Source organism: Manacus candei, unplaced genomic scaffold (genome assembly GCF_025592945.1).
Source record: "Manacus candei isolate 608988 ecotype Guabito, Panama unplaced genomic scaffold, ASM2559294v1 h1tg000020l, whole genome shotgun sequence".
Classification (NCBI taxonomy): domain Eukaryota; kingdom Metazoa; phylum Chordata; class Aves; order Passeriformes; family Pipridae; genus Manacus; species Manacus candei.
The window spans coordinates 747,358-769,624 of record NW_026138068.1 but is presented as its reverse complement, the minus strand read 5'-3'; the positions used below and the strand labels follow the sequence as shown (position 1 = coordinate 769,624).

At 41.4% G+C, this 22,267-nt stretch overlaps 2 protein-coding genes across 4 annotated transcripts; one reads left to right on the top strand and one right to left on the bottom strand.

Annotated features, from left to right (window-relative positions):
• Positions 1 to 341: 341 nt before the first annotated feature.
• Positions 342 to 11,595, bottom strand: LOC127470406 (solute carrier family 2, facilitated glucose transporter member 11-like). 2 transcript variants are annotated; one of them, XM_051785869.1, is made up of 13 exons: positions 11,448 to 11,585; positions 11,003 to 11,093; positions 8,987 to 9,085; positions 7,303 to 7,463; positions 6,504 to 6,628; positions 6,131 to 6,260; positions 5,472 to 5,620; positions 4,117 to 4,304; positions 3,494 to 3,604; positions 3,282 to 3,383; positions 2,684 to 2,759; positions 2,077 to 2,204; positions 342 to 1,150 (listed from the first exon to the last, which is right to left on the bottom strand). In XM_051785869.1, the coding sequence occupies exons 2-13, from the start codon at positions 11,054 to 11,056 to the stop codon at positions 932 to 934; spliced, it is 1,542 nt and encodes a 513-aa protein (XP_051641829.1). In that variant the 5' UTR covers positions 11,057 to 11,093; positions 11,448 to 11,585; the 3' UTR covers positions 342 to 931. The 2 variants fall into 2 exon arrangements, with proteins under 2 accessions (XP_051641829.1, XP_051641832.1); XM_051785872.1 differs by lacking the exon at positions 11,003 to 11,093 and having other exon boundaries at positions 11,448 to 11,595.
• Positions 11,596 to 11,653: 58 nt separating this feature from the next.
• On the top strand, positions 11,654 to 16,334 carry CCDC117 (coiled-coil domain containing 117). Of its 2 annotated transcripts, XM_051785874.1 has the most exons (6): positions 11,654 to 11,941; positions 12,047 to 12,345; positions 13,054 to 13,104; positions 13,450 to 13,683; positions 15,084 to 15,221; positions 15,768 to 16,334. In XM_051785874.1, exons 2-6 carry the CDS (start codon positions 12,053 to 12,055, stop codon positions 16,018 to 16,020), a joined length of 969 nt encoding a protein of 322 aa, XP_051641834.1. In that variant the 5' UTR covers positions 11,654 to 11,941; positions 12,047 to 12,052; the 3' UTR covers positions 16,021 to 16,334. The 2 variants fall into 2 exon arrangements, with proteins under 2 accessions (XP_051641834.1, XP_051641833.1); XM_051785873.1 differs by lacking the exon at positions 15,084 to 15,221.
• Positions 16,335 to 22,267: the final 5,933 nt, after the last annotated feature.

Here is a 22,267-nt window from a genome sequence, read left to right as displayed (position 1 = left end):
TCGTATATAAGTGAGATTTTTTACTTACTGAAATATGGAGAATGTATTTTAAGTTGAGAAAGAGTCCTAGACAAAATGCTAGAGATAAGCAGAAAGCTCATTCAGTATGTCCTGCAGGCTTTCTGCAGTCCCCTTGTGTGTGTTCTCTCACACCATCTTGAAAATTCTTATGAGGTAAAAAGTATTTAGTTCCTGTCATCTGTGCTTTCCACTACTGAATGCTTTTGGTATGTTGATCTCAGTCTGACAAGAACTGACCTTTAAAACTAGAAGAGGTTTTACCCTGTTGCATAGTTTAAAATGTTAAGATGCTAGGTTAGGGGAAAAAAAATAAACCCAAATTCAAACCCCAGAAACTGTTTTATTAGGATACAAGTCTTTATTACAAATACCAGTAATTCAGAGAGGTGCTATACCATTGTTGTACAGTTACAGTAGTAGGAGTGGGTAAAGAAAGAGTGAAAAATGGCAACTAAATACCCCTATTTCTACATAAACTGGAATATTTCAAATACCAGTTTTCAGCAGGTCAGTTCTTGTTTGGGTTTTAACAAGAACTCAGTGTTTTACTCAGTGAACCATTTGGATGCGCCCGATGACCCGAACTGAAGATGGGGCTTTGAAATGCAAGAAGAGCCACTGAATTATCCACAGAAATCTGCCAGGGGCGTTCACTGAACATCCTCCCTGGCATTTCTGCATCCCTACAGCATCAGGTTACAGTTAAATGTCAAGTCTTCTATGGATAATATATAATATGTTGCTAATAGTATGTCAGCAATACATGTTTTAACAGCATTTCAGCAATATTAACTTGCCTTTAGTTACACTTCCCCTAAATACACGGGAGAATTTAATAAGGCATTTGATCATGTATTACACTCCTAAGTTAGTTCATAATTCTCACTGAAGTTCTGTTACAGCCATAAAATTATGAAGGACTTTTTAAAAATTCATCTTGAAGTTGTGTTCTTTCATAAAGCTCTGTCTCCTTTTTTCTGGTATTTCTTCCAAAATTAAGCTTGTGAAATTCCTTTTTGATTTCCAGAAAAGATTTGTTTTTTGTCTCAGGAATTACAAAGAAGATGAAAGCAGCAACAAAGGAGCACTCCAGTAAGAACACCAGAAAACAATACTGCTTCAGTCCATTCTGAAAATGAATTGATTGCAACATATTTCAAGTGTAACAGCAGGTTTGAGAAACAAGCAGCTTTTTATTTCCATTCACACCTAACAGTGCTGCTCAGATATTTTTAATAAAGTCATGCAATCTATCCTTTACATGTAACTTTTTAAAATTTTATTTTTTTAGATAAAAGACTATCAAGTGCTGTGCAATAGACTGGGTAGTCTTTTATTTGAAAAAAAATAAGATAAGCCATTTGAACACTAAACAATTCACAGTCTAGGGAAAAACTCAACATTTGCTTTTTAGCTGTCACATATTTTAAGATTATATGATTTACCTTTTTCTGGAATATTAACATTTTTCAGTGCTATACATTAAAAAAACCCAACTGTCTTATTGAGAAACAGAGCTCAACCACAAAGAAAGAACAGGCAGACCCAAATACCCTGCTGCATGATGTTCCTGCAGGTTTTGTTCTCAAGAGCAAGTGCTAAAAGATACAAAACTGGACATGAAACCCTCTGTTGCCTTTCCTAATAATCTGATCACAAAACCCTGTCAGTTCAGTGAGCTCTCAGAGGTGGCCATCAGAGGTACTACCTTGATTTTACTCTGCCATAAAAGCACAAGGCACTGTTAAGAAATGTCTTATCTGAATCTCAATATCTGATTTTTTCTTTTTTTGATACTTTTTTCATTTTTTTTAATCTGAACGTTAGAATTACCCCCCATGCATTCCTTTTAATTTTCACTTATCATGTTTTATTGTTTCTGTGAGATCTAAAAAATATTTTAAGACTGAATGAATCTAGTCAAACTCATTTGAGGGGCAGTGTGCATCCTGTTCAAGTGTCACTGAATAATATATACAAGTGCATATAATACAATATAAGCAATGGGATGGAACCTGGGAGCAACCATCAGGAAATTGTGCTGTGCATACTTACCACTATAAAGGGAAAGAGCATTCCAATTGTGAAGAAACTAATCCAGCTAAGAGTCCCTCCAATCATGTAAGCAGCAGGACGTGAGGACTGTACAAATAACTCAGCTATCAGGGTGTTGGTTATGCCACCTGGGAACGGGTCAGAAAGAGAACAGAGTATTGTGCTAAATGTCCATCTGTGGTATGTCTAATGCCAGAAAAAAATGAGTTGCTTTTGAACATGCCACTAGCTGATCTATTATGATTCCTAACAGTGCACTTCTGAGGCTACTGCCCTGGCAGGAAGGAGCCAATAAAACAGCTGCATTTCAGCAACACTGCTCAGGGAGCAGGGCCCCATCTGAGGGGTCACAGCTTGTTTCTTGCTCTGTGAATAACTCCTGTGTTCTCAAGGCCAGAACTAAGCCCTCTCTCACACATAGCTGCCTCAGAAGGGTGCATGGTAAGCCTCAGCTTTGGGCTACAGGATGGGGTCACTTGGGTTCCTTGGGCAGAGCACCAGCAGCTGCACCGTGAAGATGTCCTGCCTGGTGAGCACAGCAGCACTGCCAACACCCCCTTTCCCTCCCAAACCTTCCACCACTTGGACACACATTCCTGTGCAGTACCTGGTCCCAGCCCAAAGCTCAAGATGAAGGCAAATATACACATCATGCTCACGTAAGGCACCCAGGAGTACAGGTCCTGGAACAGAAAAGAATGAGAAGGTTTAGTTCAGATTCTGATAAGCCAGTTTTAAAGTTCAGCTTAACAGTTACATTTCCTTTTGTATGTTACTGAAAGTAAGACAGCAGTCACTCATGACTGTTTACAGCTAATTCATTTAACAGTACTGCTTTGGAGAATTTAAATAGTGTTCATTCAATAATTTTTACTAAATTGTATCACAGAATCACAGAATCATAGTTATGGTTTGGGTTGGAAGGGACCTTAAAAATCATCTAGTTCCCACCCCCTGCCATGGGCAGGGACACCTCCCACTAGACCAGGTTGCTCCAAGCCCTGTCCAACCTGGCCTTGGACACTTCCAGGAATGGGGCAGCCACAGTTTCTCTGGGCAACCTGTGCCAGGGCCTCACCCCCTCACAGGGCAGAATTTCTTCCTAATACCCAATCTAACCTACTCTCTTACAGTTTAAACCCATTCCCCCTTATCCTGTCACTTTTCACTCACTACATCATGTAATAGGAATGAGTCCTTTGCACCTGGTAAGTCAGAGACAAGGTTAGAACAGTGCACCAGAGGGTCATGAGGAGATAACCCCCAATGATGAGGTATCTTCTTCCCACGTAGTCTATCAGTAAACCCTGTGGATAAGACATAATCTTCTGTTAATATATTGATCTCATTTTTACCAATGTTCTTCAAGAAGCATCATTACTCTCTGTGCTGGGAGGTAGAACAAATTGCTCCTTACACAGGAGAGGGCTGTGAGGCATTCACAAGCTCCAGTGCCGAGTGTCACGTACGGGATTTTCTCAGCTGAGATCCCAGCTGCTTCAAAAATGTAAGTTGCATAGAAATAAATCTACAACAGAAAAAAAAAAAACAACAGTGAGGCTTTCCTGGTAGTTAAAACATTGACTGGAAACAAAGTCTAGTTCATACTAAGCACACAGTTCAATGTATTTTATATTGCGAGTTACTAATCCCACATGAGCACCAAAAGGAATGTGTTAAATTCATGTCTGTGTAAGTATATTGCTATCAGAGAAGCAAGAAAAATTATTCAACTTATAATGCTTCATATTCCTAAACCAGGCACAAAGAGATAAGCTGATCCACATTTATTTCCTTTTTCAGAAGAATGTAAACACAACTATCGAGTCATTCTTTAAAGAAATTTGCATACCAGAAACACAGAAATGAGAAAAAAAAAATTTAAAAAAAAGAGAAACACTGAAATAATGCACGGATATCCTTTCCCACTTATCCCATTTCTCTGAGCTTCTCTAAGCGGATCCTTTGTGTTAACAAATGGCTGAAAAACAGATGGGAATCAAATCATTCTTAAAGCTGTTAATTTATATGAAATCTTACAGCATTTATCCCACTGAGCTGTTGGCCCATGGTCATCACAATCACGGTGATGAGCTGCCATCTCACACCACGGTCGGTGAATAACTGCCAGGGCTTCTTGGGCTTCTCCCCATCCAAGGCAGAGGATTCCCGCTGGATGTCTTCCATCTCCCTTCGAGACTCTGAAGAGCCATGAAATCGCTTCAAAGCTAAAAATAGAAAAAAAAACAACTTCCTTTATGTTTACCTATTAACCACAACTCCTGGAAAATCATCTCTTCCCACAGTGACCAGGCTTTTGCTAGGATAGGAAAACTTTGGTTTGTGACTTGTTTTTTCCTTGCTGGTTTTTCAACATTTTTTGCTGTGGTGGATTTGGAGGATTCTGTGGCGTTCCTTTATTTTTTTTTTTAAGAGGAATATCTGACCTTGAAATATTCACCAAGCAAAATATTTTATATCTCATCCCCAGACCTCCAAACAGTCTTTCCATTAAAGGACAATCTTACCAGTTTGAAGTGTTTTGCTTATATTCTAGGCAGAAATAAAATAAATCTCTTGTGATATTTAGTTTCTTCTTGCAGTATAAAGAAAATTGTGTAATTTCAGGATAAAAAAAAATCACAACTAATCTGAATTTCTATCTTTCAAATTCTAGTAGTGTGTGGGCTTCATTTGCTCCTTTCTGCAGAACTCAAAGCTATGAAAGTACAGTTGTTTCTTGAGTAGGGTTTGAATAAAAGGAGAGCAATCATAGATCTCTCAAAGGTAAAGGGAAAAGTTTAAGCTGTCATAGTTCTCCCACATGATATAAAAAGGGAAAATAAAGGTATTTAAGAGGTAACTTCAGAAAACGGAGGATTTAGGAGTTTTCTGCTCAAATAACCAATGAATCACCCTTTTTCAGTAAAAAGCTCTCCAATTTTTCAGCTACTTATGCCATCTCCTTTTTAGGTTCTTTCCAACTATTTCTTACAGGAAAAGTACAACACTACCACTGAAGGGAAGAAAATATCTGGTGTAATTAATACTTAATCTGTGACGTGACCTGAGAAATCCAGTGAGAGGTTCAGTAATTCACAGATGTTACTTTGTCCAAGAGAAGAAGTATGAAACCTTTAGAAATTTCATTAAGGAGTAACAAAACATGAAGTTACATTTGAAACAGGATAATAAAGTTTTGCTCACAATCCATAACAGGCTCCAGAGTTCCATAATCCCTTTTTCCACATAAGCTCACTGGAGGAAAAACATGGGCCAAAAAGCACTAGGTGATATAACTGTGCTGTGCAGATGAAGATAAAAGGAGAATCTGGAACCCAATATACTCATTGTACCCTTCTGAAGACACAGAAAGTATAGATGCTCTATATTACCTTTGGCACAGCTCAGCTCATCACCTCTGTCAATAAGAAGGTATCTGGGACTTTCAGGAAACCACGGCAGGAATAAAAGTTGGGCAAATGCTGGAAAACAGCTGCTGGATAGCAACAGAGGCCAATGCTTTTCTTCACCCAATAATTCCCTGTGTGAAAAAGGAGGTGTGGATAAAGAAGGTAAAGAAATATAATAATCAGCTACTGGTTACTATTAATGCAGTCTGTGCTCTTGGAACTTAAGATCCAGCTGGATGAAGGCCCAGCAACCTCCTCTGATTTCACCAAGGACAAAACCAGAGGTAGTGCTACGGCACAGAAAGGATAAGTGCTTTGCTCCCAAGTCCTGTCTTATGAACATTCACTGCCTCCAGCAAGAAACTGGCAGAAAACATGAACTCAGCACAAGTGTACCTGTTTTATTGATGCTGTTCTGGCTGACTCATCTAAACTGAGACTACTTCCCTAAGGAGACAGTGCTGATGGCTGGTAGTTGTAGGAATAAGGTGACCAAAGCAGGGTTTTCTTCCTCCAGGGAGACCTTCTCTGTGAATTCTAATGCTACAATGGCACAAGGAATGTTCTGCAAGGAGCTGCAGGAAACTGGAATTCTTTACATGGGAGTAACACAAGACAGGGGAAAAAAAAGTATTTCTAACCTCAAACCAATTATTTGTCCTGTCAGAATCCCCCCAGTCAGAAAGATGGAAGTCCCCATGGCCAAGCCACCTCTTAGATGTTTTGGAGCAATCTCCCCAATATACAAAGGCTGCACGCAGAATCCAATACCTGCAAGTAAATGGAAGAACATTTTCCTATCAATAGAAATTGCTTTGCAAAGAGTTACTAAACCAAAACATGAAGGAAATCAGACTTAGGTAATTTCCTATTAATTTATCTGCCTTCAGATTCCAAATTAGACTACAGAACATTTTTGTCATAAGCACATATCATAAAACCTAAAGAATCAGCAGTAACAATAATTTATCATTCACCATAGTTTATTGAGAGTAGGAATAGGGAATCATTCACCTGAATTTATGCCAATCAAAAACCTTCCAGCAATCAGTAACTCAAACAATCCTGTAGGATAACTGAGCCCCATTAAAATGGAAGCTAGTATTGCTATAATATTATTCATCAAAAGAGCTCCTTTCCTAAAGAGGAGGAAAAAACAAAAAACAACAAGAATGAAACAAACAAAAAACACACCACCACAACCAAACCATTTCAAACAAACAAACAAAAGCAAAACAGTAAAAAAAAAAAAACCAAACTAAAAAAAATCAGCCAGACATCAAGGAAATCTGCAAAAATATGTTTCTTAAAAAGTTTTCCTTTCTGGTAATATGGGAAAAAATGGGCTTTATACTGAAGAAATGTGCTATTTCCTGGAAACCCAAACATCTGATAAAATGCTTGTGTTTTTTAAAGTGTCTAAACATAATAATAATGCATAAATATGACAGAATGCCTGACAAGATAGGAGTGGGGTTTGTTTATTTACACACATGAAGTGCAACAGATGAGGCAGCACATCCTTACTGGCACAAAGGCTGCAAATGCGGGGGCACACCCATGTTTGCAAACATGTTCTCCTACTCAGATTTCAGTAAATGTTATGGGAAGACTAAACTGGAAGGTTATATAATTCAGGCCTCATCCTTTAAAGTCACATTGGAATAAACTGTAAAACTCTGCTAGAAAACTGTTTTGAAGTTAAAAACATTTACAGGTACTCAAGGTGCTCTTTTTCCATTTATTTTCTTTCTATTCCAGTAAGAAGGTAGGAAAAGCAAACATGCTGCCATATGCCTGCTGCTGCACTGACCTGCCCAGGCGAATTGCCATGCTGCCTCCCATCAGGGCTCCACACAGGCCTCCAAGGGAAAAGATAGAAGCAATGACAGACCACAGAAAAGTCAGCAAATCTGAATTTAGTTCCTTGTGATAACGACTAGTCCAGGTTTCGTTTAAGAACTTGTGTATATGCTGCAGTAGAAAAGAACGAGGAATGTGTAGCATTATGTGCAGCCCTACAGCACCCCACAAATAGCTTGCACCCCAATCCTGAAAACCAATTCTGGGAGCTAACAAAAAGTATCATCTTATTTGTATTATATTAAAAACACCAATGTTTAGCAGAATCTTCCTTGACTGCAACACCGTTTCCTACTCCTCACACACATCAAAGGCCACTGAGCAGCTCTGCTTTGTGCCCTGGCTCAGGTTGGCTGTGCTGCACCACAGGAGAAACACCACCCTGCACGAGGGAAGGGATGGTGGATGATTGGTCCTACTGATTTTAGGAACATCTCAGAGCACAGAGGCCTTACAACCTAAAATATTGTACAGTCAGGAGACTCATTCTGACACTTGATCTAAATCTTCCTGCCTTTGTGTAATCCAACAAGTCATAATAAAATCCCTTTTGCAACTCTAATAATACTCCACTTTTCTTAAGAGTATTCATGTGTCAGAACTTTGAAACTGTTATTCTAAATGCTTGGTCTCCCAAAATCTGTGTTTAGAAACTCCTGAACTGACATTTATCTGTAATAAGAGACTTCTGTTCTTTGCCAGCAAACGAAGACTTTACAGAAGGACAAAGTTCCTGGACTGTCCCTCTGTTTACAGTATATTACATGTTCTTTCACAAACAGCTTCTTTTAAGCTTTGTAAAAAGCATACAGTGTTATAGCAAATTCAGTCTTCACAGTTTCACAAGCAAATCAATCAGCTGATGGCAGAAAATTATATCCATCGCTTTCACAAGACCATTTGCTCAGATCCTCTTGAGTCATCCACAAAATAGGCAAAATCCTTGAGGCCCTGGCAAAGAATCACAAGTAACAAGTAGATGAAAATACCTACAAGTTACTCAGCCACTACAGATGCAACTTTTTGTCTCCCTAAGAAGATCTTTTTAAGTAAGCTGCCTTATGATGGACAACTATCCTTTTTCCCTGCTATCCAGTGACAAGAGGTGTGGGAATGGTTCCAAGCTGTGTCAGGGGAGGCTTAAACTTGATATTAGGAGAAACAGTGATGACATCCTACAGAAACACTGGAGCAGTCTTCCTAGAGAAGTGGTCAATGCCCCAAGAGCATTTGGACAATGCCCTTAGTAACTTTTGGTCAGCCCTGAAGTGGTCAGGCAGTTGGACTAGGTTGTCATTGTAGGTCCCTTCCAACTGAAAATGTTCTGTTCTATTCTATTCTTAATGTTCTGGGCTATTTTAGTCAAAGGCGTAACTGAAAAAGATATTTATTCAGTTAATCCTTCTAAAACATACTTAGCAGAGGTATTTATGTGACCTTTATCTGACACAGAATACCTCTGACAGGAGGTACTCACAAAGAAATTCCCATGAAACCCTTTGGGAAATCAACAAGCATCCTTCACATGAGAGGAAGCCTGTGTTGGATCCCACTGCAATGGCAGCAGAAGCACATTTGGCCTCTTGGCTGAGCTAGAGAGGAAACAGCCCTGTGAACAAGAGATGAGCTTTTACCTGTGTGGGTGCATTGATAATGGAGACATTATACCCATACTGAAAGGTCCCTCCAATTCCAACAGCACAAACAGCCAGGAACAATGTCCAGCTGGGGAGCTAGAGAACAAAAGAAAGTGGAATGGGTATGAAAAAAGAGAGGTCCTTGAACACACATGCATGTAATATCTAGGAGAAAATTGTGGTGAAATACATCATGTTTTTACTTTGGAACAGTGAAAATATTTGTTTAGAAAACTGCATGAACTCCCAAACACCTGCAGCAGGAGAAGCATTTCACACTGACTTCAGCCTTGATCATTAACAGCCTTTACAGTTGCCACAATCACAAGTCTCCAGATTAAATGTAGGCAACGTAACCACTGCAGGTTTTATTGGGAACTGAGGAAATGCTTTTTGCATGAGCCACACATCTCATGGTGTCTGTTTTTAATGAAAGAATGCAAGGACTGTTTATGTTTGGTGTTAGAGGCACAATGATTCAGTATAAGAATTAACCAAATCCCCATTTCTTTGACACACGTTTCGACCAAGATGTGAGAAATAACGATATTTTATTTCCCACTGCAAGTCCCTCAAATGATTACTCAATGTCTGCAAATTGGCAGTTGCTAAGCCTTAGTATCTTAAATTACAACATATTGTTCACTGATAATAGTATTCAATCTGAAGTATATTGGCATGTATTTTTTAATTTTTCAATACTGATTACCTAGTTATATTCCTAAATCTGCATTTATAAATTAAAATTAATAGAGTCACAGATTCATCAGTTTTAAGGTAAATACAAATTGCTGTTATGATACATTTAAATCTGAAAAGTCTAATTGGTCATAAAACATTATACTTTGGATGAGTTCTCTGGGTCAGAGATCTCCAGAGGTCTGTACAGTGTTTGGCTATCTCATGTGGTGCTTTCTGACTCTACTTTTTACTGAATATGATCATACTAAAAATAACATCCAGTTCAAATGTCTAGCAACACTTTCATTTAAAATTAGGTCCTAATTTCATCTCATAGTATCTTATTGTCTAACTTCAGCTGGACACGACGTCGTCTCCTATACTAAAGGCACTTCAGTGGTCAAATTTCCCCTGCCTTCATTTTTATAAATTTGAACTCCCTGAATTTTTCATTGTAAGGTATGTAGACTAATTCTTCATCATTCTCATTCTTGGTCCAGTTCCCAGAAATGCTGAGTTATTCCAGATACTATAGTGTATTCTGAAAGAGCTGTGTCTTTCCTAAAGATAATTCACCAAAACTTCCTTGCTTCAGGACTAAAACTCAGAAGTTGAAACTGATCTTAATAAAGTGAAATTTTCTTACAGTTTCCAACAATAAAAAGTGTTTCTCGAAATTACAAGCAAAGCAATGAATCAAGAGTAATAAATAAGGGCTGCAGTGAGTATGGTAGAAAAAATAAAACTAGAGGAGGTAAATACTGGCACTGCACACTCAGACCTTTCTGTTAACCAAGTACTGTAAATGTATTTTGTGTGTCTCATGGGTACAACCTGGAATCTAGAAAAGACAGAAAATAAACAAACAACCCAAAATCATTAATATACATCACATAAGTTTTGTTATGACAGATCTTTTGTTCTTCCTGCCCAAAATCAGCCAGCTCATTACACTGACATGTTGTCTCACATTAGAGTTTGGACCCTGATTTCTTGGAGAGAGCACCAACAACAGCCTCATCTGTTCTGTAAGCTACTGAACTCCTGACCATTTATAGGCACTTTCACCTCATCACATAAACACAACACAAACAAAATTCAATTTACATTCAACGTAAAACACGAGAATCGGAAAATGTGCTTTTATAGCTTCCATTGTATAACACAGCTAGGTGGCCAAGGAAAGCACAGAACTTTATCAGCCTACTCCCTAATGCTTTTCTATTTAAAAGCTAACATGAAACATCAGCGCATTTCACATTTGTGCATCGCTGCTAAAACTACAGACTCCCTGCAGGATCCACATTCTGAGGCCAGGACAGTTCTGCTTACCTTGCTGGGCGAGCTAGACCCTCTGAGCAGCGGCTGGTGCTCCATTCTGAGCATGGGCTGAATTGGATTTCCTTTGCAAAATTTAGTAAGACTACATTACAGGAATAAAAGGTGCCAGAGAAATTAGGTTACTATTATATTAGGACATAGCTAGGTTTTGTTTGTTTGGGTTTTTTTGGGGGGTTTTGTTTGGGTTTTGGTTGGCTTTTGGTTGTGTTGTTATTATTTTTGTTTTGTTGTATAGTTTGGGGGTTTTTTTTTGCTATCGGGACACTCCTCCACGGTTCAGAACTTTTCTGTGACAGAAACGTCCAACTTTGCTAAAGCCTCACAGCAGCCAGGGAAAGCTTTCCCACCTCTAACACCGCTGCACACGCACTGTCCCCCTCCAACTCCGCGCAGAACCCGCAGCCTCCCGCCACCAGAGACAAGAACGAGCGGTTACCGTGTGCCTCGGGGCCATCCTTCGCTCTCGCCGCCTCCCCGACAGCGCCCGAGCTCCTCAGCTGACCAGGATTTGGCTGCGGAGCCGCGCCCGCCCCGCCGCGGGGATTAGGCCGGGCCGCGGACAAGAGCGGGGCTGTCTCGGAGCTCCTCGGGGAGGGGGGGTTGGGTCCCCACAGTCGTGGCAGGGGACCCACGGCCCCCACAGTTGCGACAGGGCCCCCACAGTCGCGACAGGGCCCCCACAGTCGCGACAGGGCCCCCACGGCCACAGCGGGGACCCCGCGGCCCGCATGGCCACGGCCGGGACTGCGCCCTCCGGACTGCAGCTCCCACAGCGCCCGCAGCCTCCGCAGCGCCCGGGACTACGACTCCCACAGCGCCCGGGACTACAACTCCCACAGTGCTCGCGGATCCTTCTCTGATCGCGGCGAAAGGCCTGGAAAGGACGCGGGCTCTGGTGGCGGCTCCAGCTGCGGGCCCGGCCCGGGCCGGGTGAGCGCTGCGGGCGGGGGCGGTTCGGCGCGGGAGCGCCTCGGGCCGGTCCGGAGGGTCCCGCGGCGCGGCCCGTGGCGTTGACATGCGTTTTCTGCCCCGCAGCAGGAAATGGCAGCGCTCGGCAGATCCTTCCAGGGCATCCCGGCCGGCCCGGCCGTGGAGCTCCCCCCGGCTCCGGCCGCTGCCCCGGACCGCCACGGGCCGCAGCCCGGAGCCGGCGGCCACGGCCGCCTCCAGCCACCCGGGATGGTCATGGCAGGGATCGGAAACGACGGCGCCGACGGATCCTCCGGCCTCTGTCTGCAGAGCGGCTTCGACCTGGCCTCCCTGGCCGCGCTCGGGAGCCACAACGAGGGGCTGACGGCGGCCCCGGTGGGATCCTTCACCAGGAGCCGCAGCCAGTGAGTGCCAAACCCTTTCCCTCAGGGCCGAGGCCGCAGGGCCGGCAGTGTCAAACAGCGGTGCTTTGCGAGGCGGGGTGGAATTTGTTTCCTTCTAGCAGTATTTCACTGGTAGGAGATTAGAATTGTATTGCGCTTGTCTTAAGGCCCTGAAGCTGGCTAGTGCAAGATGAAGGAGCCTTCTAAAAGGCAAGAAAGGTGATCGACTGTACCAGCATCTTCACATGCTTTTAAACTCGTGTGGTTTTTTATTTATTTATTTTTAAACTTGTTCTTTCTCATATGTGAGCATAAAACCCTTAAATTATTCTATAAAATGTTGTGTTGTAGTCACATTTGAGTATGTCCCTGTGATACATTGTACTAACAGATTCAAGTTGGATCATGTGTTGCTTCTTGAAGCAGTTGAATTTTAGCAAAAATTGATCTTGCCCCTCGTGGAAAAAAAAAAGTAAGGTAAAGAAGGAGAAATTAGCATGGAATTCTGCTCCAAGAACTGAGCAATTACAGCTGCTTTTGACTTCCTTTGGAACAAAGTGGTCATTTATTGTCCAAAGTTTCTGTTCCCTTTGTGGCTGGTAATGTACTGCAACTGTTGCTCTTAGTTGCAAGTGAAATTTTAAAAGGGAGGAAGATATTGTTTGACAATGTCAGTGTCACTGGAAGATATGATTAGAAGCTAAATAACTATTTGTTTTTCTTTTACAGTGTCTCTGTGCGCTATGGAAAGAAGCATAAGCTAGAAGAAGAGGCAGAAGGGTAAATTAATTTGTCTTTTATAGCCTGAAAAATCTTAATTTGCTTTTTGTTTTCTAAAACATCTGAGCACATCTCATCTACAATGCAAACAGGAAGGGAACTTCTATCACAGTTTCCATTTGGAACTCTTCTCCTGAACTGCACATGAACCTGAATCCATTTACGTTACCTAATCAGTTGTGTAGCACTGGTTTTCTTGCATGGGTGCTCATGTTTCACTGAGAGCAACACGGTTTATTTTCTTTGTTGAGGTTGTGCTGCTATGGTGCGTCAAAGCTGTTGAAATGCACATGACTTTCTGTAGGATTTCTTCTTTGACAGTTGTAAACTTACTTTGTTTCCTAGTTGTCCTGTGCGGAAGAAGAGGCTGACAGGAGCCAAAAATTGCCCTTTGAATCCCAACACTGAAGAATGGATTCTCTGTGCAGGTCAGCAGGCAGCTGGGGAGGTAGCAAGTCAGTGTGGTGGCAGCGGTCCTGAAACTGCCATGTTAGAAATTCCCTGTGAAGAAATGGATCAGACAATGGGGGAACAGCAATGCGAGGTTGCTCGCAGGAAACTTCAGGAAATTGAGGACAGGTAAATGCAGGGATTGAGTAGACTGGCTTTGCTGAGCTTTCCCTTTTCTGGTGGGAATTCAGGGGTAAATCTAGCACTTAGCAGTGTGATAACACTGCTGTGACTGAGGTGAACCTTCTGTTCAAATGATTTCTTTTTAAGCTACATATGGTCCTATGAGTCTTGGGGCTGATACTGTGATTTGAAATCAAGGGTGCTAGAGCAGAATATGCTGACTAAATAACCCCTGATCACAGTCATTATGCAGCATCAATATATTATAATGGGGTGTAATGCTCTTCTGTGAGTATCCAGAGCTCAAATTTTAACCAGTTATCTGGTCAGACTTGAGCTCGGCTTTTTTTCAACCAACTGCAGCTTATTCTGTGATTAATACTTAAGGTAGATCTGAATTTGTCAGTGTAGAGAGTAGCATGAACCAGAGAGGTCTCTCTGCACATATGCAGTAAGGCTGAGGTTCACCTTGCTGATGGGGTGATGTGGGGTGATGGGGTGGCTATAGAGAGACTACTGCAGTCATTTAATAAATGTACTGTGTGTTCTGGCCCTCAAAAGATTTCTGGGAATGGCATATGTGTGTATCAGTTGATTGCAGCTGAACTAGTACTCTGGAATATCCAAAATGACCACTGCTAATGATTAGAAAAGCCAAAAGTTATAGAAATTTTAAAAGAAGATTTTTCTTTTTTAGATTATTACTCCATAGATGATGTGTGAGGGGAAACAAGGTACTGTTAGAACAGTTTTTTTCATGGGTAAATCAGAGTAGTGATGTATGTCTTTATTATCTGCCCATGTCTGCTTTGGACATCTCAGAGGGTTGTTCCCCATCCTTCCCAGCTACTCTGGTAAACCTTTTATAGCAAATTTAGCAGAACCAAAGAAGATGCCTCCATTTTTTTCTGAATGCTTCAACGTTTTGTACTGATTTAATCTCAGAAACTGGCACAATGCTGTGAAAAGTAAAGCACTGTATTCAGTACCTCTGCAATAATTCTTAAAGTTCAGACATGGGGAATTGAGCAGGTGAAGCTACTGCATAGCTGAGACTCACTCATGTAATGTGACTGAATCGTACAGTTTCCCCTGAAGGGAATTTATTTATTTTCTCTCAGTGTATGTTTGCACTGACACTGCTGAGGTAACACAGGGGTAACAAAGCCAGCTCAGGTACCAGAAGTGGCATAGCTGCTCGAGTGGCTTCTGTGGTAACAGTTATTCTCAGGGTATTTTGGCCCAAGAGAGACTCACGTTAACACAGCCCCGCTGCTTCTGGTACCCAGCCTAGGTCAGAGATCTGCCCAGGGCAGTGCTGTAGATGTGACTGTGGTCTGCAGTGGATGTGCCTGATAACAGTATGCTCAATAGTGTTTATCTCCCTCTTCCCCCTCCGTTCCTAGGATAATTGATGAAGATGAGGAAGTTCATGCTGATGGAAATGTTAGCAATCTGCCCACTCTTATCCTGTCAGATACCCTTAAAAAAGGGATGAAGAGGGATTTTGGTGAAGTCCTGACAAAGAAAATAATAGAGTCTATGTAAGTTCTGGAGGAAATAATGGTGCTATGTAGCTAACACATGCAAATGAAAAGAGAGACCCCGTCTCATATTTGTGGAGATGTCCTTAATTTACTGCATGATGCAGCCAACATTGTATAACAGACCATTCATCTGTCAAAAGTAGGAAAAACTGTCCTAATGTAAAAGAGAAATAAGTATAACTGTAGTGGTCACCAAGTGTCTGTTTTGTACTCCTCATTTCTACAGAGACAAATTTGTTGATTAAACCATTATAAGCTTTAGTTTTATGTATATGAATTTTCAAAATGAGAAAATCTTGGAAGTGTGACCAACAGTCGTCATCAAGTTTTGTGCTAAAGAAAAGAGAGAAAATACAGGGTTAGAACTAGAAGTAATGGAACTAGTTAAGGAAGAGGAAACTTAATGGGGGAGGGGGAAAAGGCATATGGCTTCTGGAATATAGTTCCAGGCTAGCTCAAAGGATGAAGATACTCTCTGGTCTTCTGCATTTAATAGCTGTGCTTGGAGAACTTTAATTTAACTGAAACCCCATCCCCTTCTAGGAGCCGTCCTTCTATGGAGCTGGTGCTTTGGAAACCTCTTCCTGAAACTCTGACAGATAAACTGAAGTCTGTTTCTGTTAAGAACTTCAAGCAGCAGAGTACAGAAGGGTGTCAAGCTAAGCAGCCAACACCAAGAGCTCCTTTTGACCCACAGACTGAAACGTTCCCTGAATCACAACAGACTGCCATGTCTCCAGATCCGTATGCTAGTTTGGGAATATCTGGGTGTGCAGAAGAAGAAATGGAGTTGTAGGTGCCAGATTTTAGATTGGAAGTGGTGAGCTTCTGATGCTTTTTGTTGGTGTTTTTTTATTCTTTCTGGTTTGATGTGTGAATCTGAAGTTATATTATTTGTTTTTTTGTTTTCTTATTAACAATCATAAGGACATGGTTTGGCCAGGAAACACCCCAAGATTTCTGTACTCCAGTCTGTTAAATATTGTTATTTTTACTGAAAAGGTAATCCAGAGGCCTTTGGAACAAGGAAGTAGCTTTCCATCTTGCTTAATGGTGAAATATCCTCTTAATTGCCCTTGGTAAAGTATAAAATCTAAATATTGAATGTAACTGTGGCTTAAGCCCTGTCTTTCACTTACTGAGCCATTAAGATTTTGGTGCACATACTATGCTTGGCCAGTTGGTTTAATTTGAATTACAAAAAGGTATGTAAAGGAAGAAATACTTTTGAATCTAGTCACAGATAAAAAAGCAATCCCTATGGTAATACAGCTTTTTACACTATTTCATTTGTGGCTGGTTTGGACTTGATGTAAACTCAAATGTAGAAATTATACATCCTGTGGGGTGGTAGGGATGGAATGTTACAGCAAAAGTCTTTGTAGAAAGTAAAGCTAGCTTCTAACTTGCAGGATACCTGCTAACTTCAGTCATCTTTGGTTCATTGGCTTCTAAATTGTGTTTCTGGGGTTTTATGTCCCCCTCCCCAAATGATGCAAAGTCAGGATAAAAGTGGTTCTGAGCCAAGAGATTCACATTTTACATTGTGCTGAGATTCTTTGTATGCATCAAGTCGGAAAGTCCATTGAAGACACTGTTAACTTATAATTAAATAAATGGCATCCTTTAATTTGGATAAACGTGGTAAGTAAATCAGATGTCAGGGAGCTGCTTTCTGGCATAAAGAGGGTCAAATGCTTATTATTGTCTGTAGCCAAGTCCCAGCCTTTGAGACTGCTGGCAATAGTGGTGAGGTGAAGAAGATGCTTGTCTTTTTCCCAGGAGAATCTAGACTTAAAATTTAAGCCAGAACATGTGCCATTTAACACAGTGTCACATTGTTTATACAGACATATGCCAAAAGAATTTTGTACCCTGCTTAGGATGCCAAGGAAAGGAATCCACAATGAGCCATTGTACCTTTTCCCAATGCACAGCAGTTCCATTTTGCTTGAAACCCTTAAACAAGGCAGAGATTCTTACCTTCTGTTCCCTAGTCCTTGAGCTTGCTTAGAGATACCTGAATTGGGGCTTCACATAAGAAATTCCTTTCCAAATAATAGGTTCAGTTCAAAGTCCTACAGCCAGTCTAGTTTTGACATCTTGCTAACATAAAGGCACAAGTATACAGTAATGCAGCTGCTCACATAAGAAAAGCTACTCTTCCATTGCACAGCTGGTTGATAATCTTTGTGATGATATTCTTTACTGTTAACACATAGCTGATAGTTTAAAATCAAGCTTCTCTTTTTGCATAAATCCTTTGTTTCCTTTCGGTTGTTCAAAAGATAACCCTATTTGTTAAATCCTGTTTCTTTCAGCTTTTGTGGAAAGTTGGTTGAAATTTTCTGTCTCAATAAAACCTTTCAGAGCTTCACTAAAAACATTTCAACATTTGAATAGTATTACTCTGGAAACCAGTACCATTCTGAGGGTTTATTACGTAGGCTGCACACTTTCTCCAATCTTGCTATGTCTAATTTCATTTCAGGGTCTGCTATAAATCTCTTGCATGAACTGTGTACAATTCCCCATGTATTATTAAGCTGTGCTTAAAATCTACAGCCTTTGATGTGCTCCACTGCTTGAGTATAAAGTAAAGCAATGCAGTTTGGAGAAGGCTGTAGTCACTGCAGGTAGAAAATGTGATGCCTCCAACTAATTAACTGGTTTTCAGCTTGCAGGATTATAGTGAAAGTTCAAGGTTGGAAGTATTTTAGCTGAAAGCTCTGCATCCTAAATAAACTGAGAAGAAAGGATAAAAATTTCAAAAATTTGATGCAACCATCTCAGCAACACTGAAATTGCAACAGAGGAGTAAAGAAACTTTAAGAAGCCTAAATACATCAAATCTAGATGCAGTTGTTTTCTTTTTAAAAGTGACAAATTGCATATCAGAATAAGAAAGTTTTGTAGATGCCTTTTAAGCATACTTTTTTCTTGTTAGGTTTGTACCAAAGGTTGACTTTCAGAGATGTCTTTCCTTCTAATTGTTTGATGCCAATAGGGCTTCACTGACCCATCATTCTGCCATCTGAAACAAGAATATAGCGGTGGACTATTGACAAAGACCATGAGATGGGGAAAAAACTCTCCAAGAATTTTGCTTTGGTAGAAAACACTTACTTTCATTTTTTAATAATTCACTTCTGCCCTTGTGATAGGAGACAGTGGGGTTGAATTGCTTAAATTGATGGGGGAGGAGAAGGTGAGCTACAGTGGGAACTGAGTGGCAGGAGGACCGAGCAAGATCCTTGCCATAGCGATCACTTGGAGAGGGTATGGGAGATCAAGCTCTGGGCGTTTTCAGACTTCTGTATTTGTGAGTTTTGTTGTTGTTGGCTTCCTTAAAAGACTTTTATTAATGCTGTTCACAAGCGGGATGGCAAATGTGATGCAGTATTAGAAAAAAACTTATTTTGAAATATGGAAGATCCGATTCTGGTCTGTCTTCTCTTGGGACCAAATCACCCTTTGTATGTCAGTTTTCAATAAATTTTCTAAAATATTTTTTAGATGACTGTGTTTCATTCCCAATAAAAGTGAAAATCTTGGGAGCCTCTGACAAAGCAAAAGAGGGGTATCAAGGGACAGAATTTATTTTGGCATAGGCTTGGAACTGGGCTTGTAATTATTCCAGGGCCTATGTCTTGTATCAGTCAGCTAGAGCAGATGTGTGGCTTCTGTCATGGATCATTTATTTAATCAAATGCAGATGTAACCCATGTGAACCACTGGGTCTGGATCCTTGCTTGTGAGGCAAGTAGGGCTCCAGAAGTCCGAGCAATCAGAAAGCAGTCACCCAAAGGAAGCTTGCTGCAAGGTGAGAGCTCCTGCTCCCTGCATGTTACCCTTCCCTTGCTACCCCAGCTTTGCCTGGGTTCAGTTTAATTTGGCATCTCTCAGCTACAGGAAGATCTCAGATTAAAGATCCTTGGCTGAGGGTTTAGATTCTCACACTTTCATCTGTGGAAGTTCCATGTACTACATAAATACATATATTAAAAAAAAAACCTCAGGCTGCCTCGGTAGCACTTAAGTTTACTTGATTCTAGTAAAAAAGAAATACTAGTGCTTATAGAAATTCTGAATGCTTTTAGGCTTCTAGATGCCCAACAAGAACTAGTGTGTTTTCAGTGGAAGAGATCTCAATAAATATTAAGTTTGTCTTGAACCCAGTGCTCCCAGTAAGCCAGGATAAAGCATGCCAGGATAGAGCTGTAAAGTTGAAAAAGGGGAAGCAGAACAGCGTAAATACTATGTCCCTGAGCATTTTTGCAGGGATTGGATGTTAAACAGCCCTTCCGAGCGCGATGGAAATGTGACGGTCACACAGTTTTCCTTGGATTCCTTGAGCCATTGAAAATCGGTTCCTCGTGGAGCCACGAGGGGCTGAGGCGGGCGGGGCTGGGACTGGTCCCGCCCCAGGGCGGGCCTCGGGATCCGGCACCGGGAACAGGCCCCGCTGGGAATTGTGTGTTTAGCCTCTGGCATCCCCCTCACGCTCCAGGACAGGCCCGGGCATCCCTGGCATCCCCTTCATGGCCAGGACACCGATGGGCCCAGGTCTCGCCCTCCGGAGACCCACGGGCACCGACACGAGCTGCCTGGGGAGAAGACCCACAGTCACTCAAGCAGTTTTGAAGGAAGGCAGCGGGGTAACAGAATGACGGGTCTGCCGGCCTTTCAGAGCAGCCTGTTGGAGGAGAAAAGCGAGGGACACCAATCGCAGAATCATAGAATCATAGAATCATCCTCTGAGATCATCGAGTCCAACCCTTGACCCAACACTGCCGTAGTTACTAGACCATGGCAGTGAATCCACCACCTCCCTGGGCAGCTCATTCCAGTGTCTGATTACTTCCCACCCCGAGGTGTTTTGAGCTACAGGACAGACATGCTTTCCCTGCCTGCAGAAGTAGGACGTGCTGCAGAGGAGTTACTCCTCCAGTAGAAGGCAGCAGCTTTCTGCTCCATATCACACATCCCGTGCCTTTTGCCTCGTGCCCACGGACAGTTCTGAGGTTCACGGTGCTCTGTGTCAGTGACAACAGGGAGCTGCTGCAGTGACAGAGGAGGAAAGGGAATCTGTGACCCCACTGCTCCTTGTCCCTGCTGTGGGTGCAGCCTTGGCTTCAAAGCACTTGGCTGCTCTAGGCCAGGCTTGTAAATTGAATTAAGTTTACAGAGTACTCAAAAAAGCTTACGTGTGCAGCTATCAAACTACACTTTACTCAAAATACTGGTTCAAACCACCACCAACTACTCGAATGAATCAAAGCAATTTAAAATCTCAAAATTGTGAGCACTGATCTTTCTTAAACCACTGACTCAGAATAATTACTGGAGCAGAACGTTGCCCAGGAGCTGAGAACTGCAGTTTAGCTGGCTTAAGAACAAAGGAAACTCATATGCAGCAGAGGTATCATTTGTTTCATTCTCAATGTTGTCTGAAGCAGTCCTTTACAAAGCTGGATTTGCTTCTTGCTGAAGGCTTAAGCACAGGCAAGGCTGATAATTGGTACAGGATTTTTTGCTTAAGGTGGCCATGTCTTGCATGTATTCATATTTCTTTCAGCATACCATTCACATACAGCTGTTAGACTTCAATGTCTGTCAGACATGGTGGCAGCAGGTCTCAGTGCTTCCACCAACTTTTGTCTTCAGCTTAACAAATTGCCTTCAGCCATTTCCTGCCTAGACAGCTTTTCCAGCTGTTTCAGGCATTTGGGTTTTTTTGTGTTAAAGACAACTGTTTTTCTCTGCCTCTATAATTTGGTGAAAGGTGGCCCTATTTTTGTCTTCAGTCCCAGTCAAATTACTCTTGCTGAGTTCTTGGATTAGTAATTATGAAGCATGCATATGATACCAGGCCCTGCCTTTGTAATGGTGAATGTAAGAACCATAAACTTCCTTATTCATTGCAAACAAAGGTTGCATTTTCCTCACGAAACATGGTGCAATGAGCACAAGTTCCTCTCTTAAGCAGTTTGCCAAAAGAGTTCACATTAACTTTTCATCTCCACTCTTCCTCATCCTGGCAGTTAATGTTGTTGTATCTTAATCTGAGCTAGCATGAAAAAAACCAAAAGCAACTGCATAAGCATTGCTGGCAAAGTATCTACAATTTTGAAAGTATCAGGTGGTAACGTGTCTTTGAGCCCTATGCTACTTCTTACTCCTTCAGTTTTGGCCTTCTTGTTCCCCTCAGATTTCTTCATGACAGAATTTCTACACCTTTAAACATAAAGGCTGGAGACACGTTATTTGCAAATACACACAGGTGGATATTAAGGTTTTCCAGGCAGGTTCTTGAAAGCTCAGTGAAGCCATTTTGCTGGCACCATTTCTTGCTGCATTATTACAGTTTAGTCACTGTAGCTTTAAGATGCACAGAAAATACAACTCTAATGCTAAACCATCACGAGTGAAACCAGACTGAGAAACATCGCTGATAACCTGAGACAGAGAAGATTGTGCATATGACTAAAACTTCCACTTCACCCTACAACTGGGATCAGCTCCTGAAGACACAAAAATAAGCAAGAGCCTTGTACAGGAATGGGTTGTGCCTGCAGTGACTCAGTCCCAAATATCAAATTCACAGGAACACACACATTGCCTACACATATTGCAGCACTGAACAGAGACAGTTCCATCAATTACTATGCTTACTCATCTATTGAACTAGTTATGAATTTAATGTCATATGAAGTTCCAATAATACTAATAAAAGTAATGCAAAACTACAGATCAAATCCTCACTTCTGTTTGCTTTTTGGACTCACAACAATTTATTTGATACTAAAGGTCCTGTTGCAGTCATCCCTATTTGCCAGATTGAAAGTAAAGCAAGCTATTCTCTGACTACTTGCATATTTAATCTAAATTTGTTACATTGCATATCTGCAGTCTCTATTTCTATCCACTATTCAGATGGAATGCTTTATTACAAGAAACTTGTAATCCAAAGCAGTGCTATCTCCTTGAATGTTAGTGACCAAAACCCTCCCATACCATCCCCCATTTCCCTTCCTGCCCAC

Excerpts from the sequence above, each read along its gene's own strand:
- CCDC117 (XM_051785874.1), top strand. The coding sequence starts at position 12,053 with ATGGCAGCGCTCGGCAGATCCTTCCAGGGCATCCCGGCCGGCCCGGCC. Across the intron at positions 13,684-15,083 it reads CTTCAGGAAATTGAGGACAG|GATAATTGATGAAGATGAGG; the intron begins GTAAATGCAGGG and ends CTCCGTTCCTAG. Across the intron at positions 15,222-15,767 it reads AAGAAAATAATAGAGTCTAT|GAGCCGTCCTTCTATGGAGC; the intron begins GTAAGTTCTGGA and ends ATCCCCTTCTAG.
- LOC127470406 (XM_051785869.1), bottom strand. The coding sequence starts at position 11,056 with ATGCTCAGAATGGAGCACCAGCCGCTGCTCAGAGGGTCTAGCTCGCCC. Across the intron at positions 7,464-8,986 it reads TTATCAATGCACCCACACAG|CATATACACAAGTTCTTAAA; the intron begins GTAAAAGCTCAT and ends TTTCTACTGCAG. Across the intron at positions 6,629-7,302 it reads ATGGCAATTCGCCTGGGCAG|GAAAGGAGCTCTTTTGATGA; the intron begins GTCAGTGCAGCA and ends CCTCCTCTTTAG.